The 5,624-nt window shown below is 40.7% G+C and overlaps 1 protein-coding gene across 1 annotated transcript; it reads right to left on the minus strand.

Moving 5' to 3' along the window:
* Window positions 1–3,833: 3,833 nt before the first annotated feature.
* Window positions 3,834–5,354, minus strand: PIGW (phosphatidylinositol glycan anchor biosynthesis, class W). Its single transcript, XM_009707673.1, has one exon. The coding sequence runs from the start codon at window positions 5,352–5,354 to the stop codon at window positions 3,834–3,836; it is 1,521 nt and encodes a 506-aa protein (XP_009705975.1).
* Between the last annotated feature and the right edge of the window lie 270 nt (window positions 5,355–5,624).

The raw sequence follows: 5,624 nt of genomic DNA on the forward strand, positions 1-5,624 counted from the left end.
GTAAACTCACAAAAAATGCGTCGAACGCCTGCGCTTCAGATGCAGCGCAACCGTCAAAGTGCAGCCTCAGATTTCCCGGCCCTGATTACATGCCAGGGAAAGCAGGCTTTAGTTGGACTTACAGTCTCGTAACTTCAGGCTGTTGGCTTCTGCAGCACCCTGCTGCAAACAACTAGAAATCCCGTGGCTGCTTAATTTAGGCAGCCAGAAAAAAAAACCCATAGCCTTTCTTGGACTATTAAATAATACAGTTGATCTGTTCTTTCTTGTTATTTACGTATATAGATACCAAAGTCCTCACAAGAAAATGCAGGGGAGGCAATTAGGGAGCAGTGTTTTTTTTTTTTCTTGCGTCTGCATAAAAACCATCTTTAGTGGAGGAGTTAATTTACTTGAACTCCTCATGCAACATCTCTAACGGAAACGTTGTGCAGAGCCACATCGCTGCACAGTTAGCAGTTTGTGTATTTTCATGGTTTTCTTCAGCAAAAAAGAAAGCTAGCATTTTGTAACAAGGGATAGTTCCTAGCATTACAGTATCGTCAGCACACCGGACTTGGACTGTCACGAGCACGCGTTGTCTTCACAAGGTCCATTCAGCGTGCGGGCTCCTGTGTCACTTCTGCGCCTCCGCTCCCAGAGCATGGTTGGATCACATCGACAAAACAGCAATGCTCCAAATTTTGTATTCTCAGGGTGCACATTGATAAACTATGTGTGAAAAGCACCATTACATTTCATGTAGTTTTTATCCATGGAAAGGGGGTTTTTTAAGTTGCTCGAACATGGCAGCTTGCTTGTTATCTACAAAACAGTGAAAAGACAGACAGCCCCTTCGTGCTGTTCATTTGCATGCCCCTCTTTTGCCTGGAAGAAATACCTGTTCCTTAGGACATAGTGGCTTTGAAATAGGATACTGTCTGAAATCTTTATTGTAACATTTGACTTCAAAAGAGACACTACTGGGTTGGAAAGGAAGGCATGCTAGTGAGTCAATCCTTAAAAGTAATGAAATTTCTAAGAAGCTTCTAATGTTTAACAAACAATAAGGTTAAGGATAAATGTAATCAACTCTACTCTCCCACCGTATTTTTTTCTACCCTGCAGCCCTACAAAAAGGTCATTCGGTGGAATTATGGCAGCAAAGACAAAACAATTTGTTTACCCAGTCCTCTGCTTTACTATTATTGAAGTTGGTGGCATGCTATAGTTGAATCATTTTAGTCTTACTAGTTGAAATAACTTTAACTTTTACTAATAATGTAACAGCTAAATCGAAGTTTCTGATTTTTTAAAAATGTATCTTTGATCTGTACAAGCTTACTTGTATAAACACACCCTAAAGTGAAACGAAATGCAGTGTTCTTGTTCCTACCAACCACTCAGCTAACAGCTATTGAGATGTGCGTGGAGAAAGTGTCTACAGCAGTGTTCTAGTGTTAACTTCTCTCGCATCTTTTCAGATTCAATACTGTGCCGTTTGCTCGTACAGACCCTGTGATCAAAGAATGCTTGCTTGCATTTCTTGGTTCTTTCAGAGGCATGGTTAATTATCTGTATCTATTCATAGTCTAAACACTCAGCATTAATAACTATGCTGGTTGCTTCAGGGCAGAGCTTGCTGCATTTGTTATCGACAATAAGCAATGAGAATTAATTGTCTCTCATTAATTCAGTGGTGAAGAACTTACTTCATACAGCTTTAAAAGCCGGAGATGGCCTCATGATGTGGTGGTGTGCCGTCGTTGAGAGAAGTGGGTTGTTCTCACTGGTCATTCCTTGTGCACCGCAATCCCCTCGGTTTGCTGGCTCTGTCATTGCAAACCACAGCTCCAGTCCTGGAATCGGTACCCGCCACCCTGCTGCCTGTGCGGAGCTAACAGGGCTCTGCGCAGACACAGCAGACCTCCCACGTAATTTTTGCTTCACAAAATGGAGTTGGCATCTAGATAGTTTGCTGCTTGTCCAGACACAACTCCACTTTGTCACACCCAATTAATGCCTTAATTCTGAATCATGTTGATAGACTTGTGCTCACAGGCAGAACTCATTGCACGTCTTGTGCTTCAAATATTTCAAAAATTAATATCCATGAGTAATTTTGCATAAACGAGTAGTGCCATTCAGTTCATGATGGAGGCCTTTCTTACCTAGGCAAGGCTAGGAAATGTTTTAAAATAAATACGTACGCCAGTTACCAGAAAACTCTGCTATAAACCGCGGCAACTGTTTCTAAGACATTGTTGCCAAATAACTGCATTTGTCCCTGGGATAATACAGGCTGGTTTTCTTTAATTCTACAGACTAGATGGCTATAACTTGGAAGTAAACAAGCATGAAATCAGCATGGCCACAGCCTATAATCCTCAGACTTCACCCTTCCATTGGCCAACGGCTAAGAGAACCTCATAAATTTAAGAATATTCCATGGCATGTCTGCCTTAAGGAGTCTGATTTAAAGGCTTAATCTCCATAGGTTTTATGATTCACTGCATTTGATAGACAAGGAGAAATATGGCCCATATACACTGCTGGAACTCCATTGACGTTAGACATCTATCATCAGCTACCATTTGTATTCTACTTCTTAAGTATTTATATCTCCCATTATTGAATTCCTCACAATCTTTAAATGCATTTCTCTTCTCAACAACTTAATGAGGTCAGGAAGAACTGTCACAGTTAGGAAAGTGAACAAAGAGGGTGTTCTGCTCTGGGCTTGCAGGAAGACTCTGACAGAGAAACCAAGCACATCTCTTGTCAATACTCTGCCGGTACCCTGACCCACTGCATCGTGCTTCTTTCCCTTTGCACACTGTTTGTTTGCTAATAAAAACTGATACAGAGTGTTCCCACTTGAAGACATCTCAGCTGTCAAAATACAGTGCCAAATGAGCTGCTGTTTAAAATAATTTTATAGACAAGTAGGTGGGCCTTGAGTACTTTTAAAGTAGAGCTGAAGACTGTATTTTACAGCATTCCCAAAGATGAGCTGTCACAACATGTTGGTATGCAGGCTGAGGGTGAAGTAGTTTTGGATCTGTGTATTTTCTTATAAAAAGGCTGTGCTGCTCTTATCTGCACCACAAATTCCAACAACTGCTTTATGAATTCATCTGCAGTTCAGTTTTATCCTTCAGAGCATCATGCTTTTATCTAGGGTTTTCATTTATATTCAGCAGTGAGGATCAAAATAAAATTTAGCTTTAATTCAAAGGCTAATTTAGATTTCAGTATATGATTAACATTCCACATAAAATTATTCCCATCAAAGTCAAGCATATGCATAAATCTTTCCAGGACTGGGGCCAAAACATTTTTAAGTATCCACTTATTCAATACATTTTATATAAAGAATTATTCTTATCTGTTATTTACGCAAGGGCCTTAACTAGGTAAATCTTGACACAGCTAAGCCTCTCTCTGTATAACTACTCATTTTCTTACATTTCATCTGGCTTCTACTCTATACATTGTTATCTAATTCTTCCAGCAGTTGGGTATGAACAGAGGTCACTAACTGTAAATACAGTGGTATTCTTCTGCGTGCGTGAGTGTGTTTGCTGAATACTCCTGCTGCTCCTACAAAATCTCAAAAACTAAGTTTTCAGGAAAATGTGTAACGACTCCAACAGGTAACAGCATTAACTGTATAATTTGGTAAAACAAGCCATTAAAAAAATAATCAACATTAAATCATAAAAAGCTATACTAAGTTATAAATTATTGCAATACATACAGGAAAAATACTAATTTTTCCGTTAAAATCTCATCATTCCACTGCAGCAAACAAAGTTCAACTAGTCCACTGAAGACAGAGTGGAAGAGTGGAATCACCAAAACTTTAATACTATATTTTTGGCATGCAATATATACATAATTAAACAGTTGAAAAACATATACAAATGTAGTATACATAATGTAAATGCAGTCTTGCTGTGGATTGTATCTATCAGTATATTCACAGTACCAGTCATAACATTTGCTAGCAAGAAAAATAGTAATTGATTTTTATTAATCGCGCTGATCAGGCAAATGTGCGACGGCTTGCCTTCCCTTCCAATAGGCAGGGCCTCCCTTTCACGCTCTTTACTAGTACTAGGCGGCTTCACAACGTTCCAGCAACAGGGCACGCTGGACCCCTTCACCAGCAGCTTTGTGAACACCAGCATGAGATCAGTCACTACAAAACAGATGAAGAACATCAGGCAGTGAGCAAGCACCCAGATGCAGTAGGACAGATTCGCCATCCGGCGGGACACAGGGTCTGCATATGTTTGCGACACGTGAAGAAACACAAAGAGCACGAGAACTGCCAGCAGCGAGAAACACACGGCTTCAATCCAGCCTTTGACTGAGTTTCTGCACTTCAGCAGCCAGAGTCCCACTTGGACGCTCGCCATATATATGGCTAGATATCCGAAAAGAGAGAGCAGTCCTTCCCTGTTGGCATTTAAAAAGCCAACCCTAGTATCTCTGCCGTTGCTCCCATGCAGGATAAACAACTTCAGAGAGGTAGTGTTAAGAATAAGCTGATAAAGTACAGCGAGATTTATAGCAACAATCCAAGAATTATTTTTTGGAAATACAGCTAAAAGTAGAGATGCTGCAAGCCTCACAAATGCTAAGGTAAAGAAAAAATTCCAGTGCACTCCATACTCTGAAGTATGTTCATGATACTCTATGGATTTCACACTAAGCAGTCGTCCAAAGCCAAGAAAAATCAATGGCCAAACGGAAAAGAACTGCCTGGCCAGACTGGAAAATTTTGGTTGTGTCACATAAGACTTTTGTCTAACTTCAGGACAGACGAGAGCATTACCAAAAGTAAAAGCTCCAACCCCCAAATCCATAATTCCTGTTCCATAGGTCTCAACCTTGGCGTATCGCCTTGGATACTGCGGGAAATCCACTGCTAAAATGCTGATTGATGTCAACACATTGACATAAACACGGAACACCGTTATTGCTGGAATGTATTCTGGATCCAAGTATGTCTTCTGGAAGTCTTTTACAATTTGCCTAAAAGGCACTCTGGTCTTATGTTTTCTTTGGCTGTATATTTGACAAAATATTGCGGCACAGAAGGCTGCAGTGATAGTTGGCATGAAAAAGACGATCGGAGACAAGACTGTACAGGAGAACAGGAGAGGCGATACTAGCACAAGGAAGTCTAGCAGCAGGCTATATTTCCTGGAACTTAAAGGTTTCCCATAGTGCAGGTAGTATAAAATCAAGAGGAGTCCTCTGCAAAGCAGGCACAGTGGAGCTAGAGACAAGCCGAGTGAAATTTCCAGCAAACTAGTTCCGTTTAAGTTGCTGATAAAGGCTTCTTTCAGGTGTTTTTGTGACATTCTTCTTTCTTCCTCTGAAAACACAAACGTGAACTTGAGTTAGTTTTGTAAAACAGGGGTCTTAGAACTTCATCAAAAATTAATCTTATGTACCGGTTCATTAAAGCATACATTGATTTCAGAAGTCATCTGTTTTTCAGTTACTCTTCAATTTGAAGGATGCAGAACAGCAGCCCCGGTGCTGCAGGCGCTGGCGCTGACATTCGGCTGCAGCCTGGGAAACCGAGCCGAGGCACCGCAAGGTCTGACCGAGTTGCAGCATTACAAATC

This window comes from Cariama cristata, unplaced genomic scaffold (assembly GCF_000690535.1).
Source record: "Cariama cristata isolate BGI_N322 unplaced genomic scaffold, ASM69053v1 scaffold34139, whole genome shotgun sequence".
NCBI lineage: Eukaryota > Metazoa > Chordata > Aves > Cariamiformes > Cariamidae > Cariama > Cariama cristata.

What these genes read in the sequence shown, in the direction of transcription:
- PIGW (XM_009707673.1), bottom strand. Translation starts at nt 5,354, where the DNA reads ATGTCACAAAAACACCTGAAAGAAGCCTTTATCAGCAACTTAAACGGA.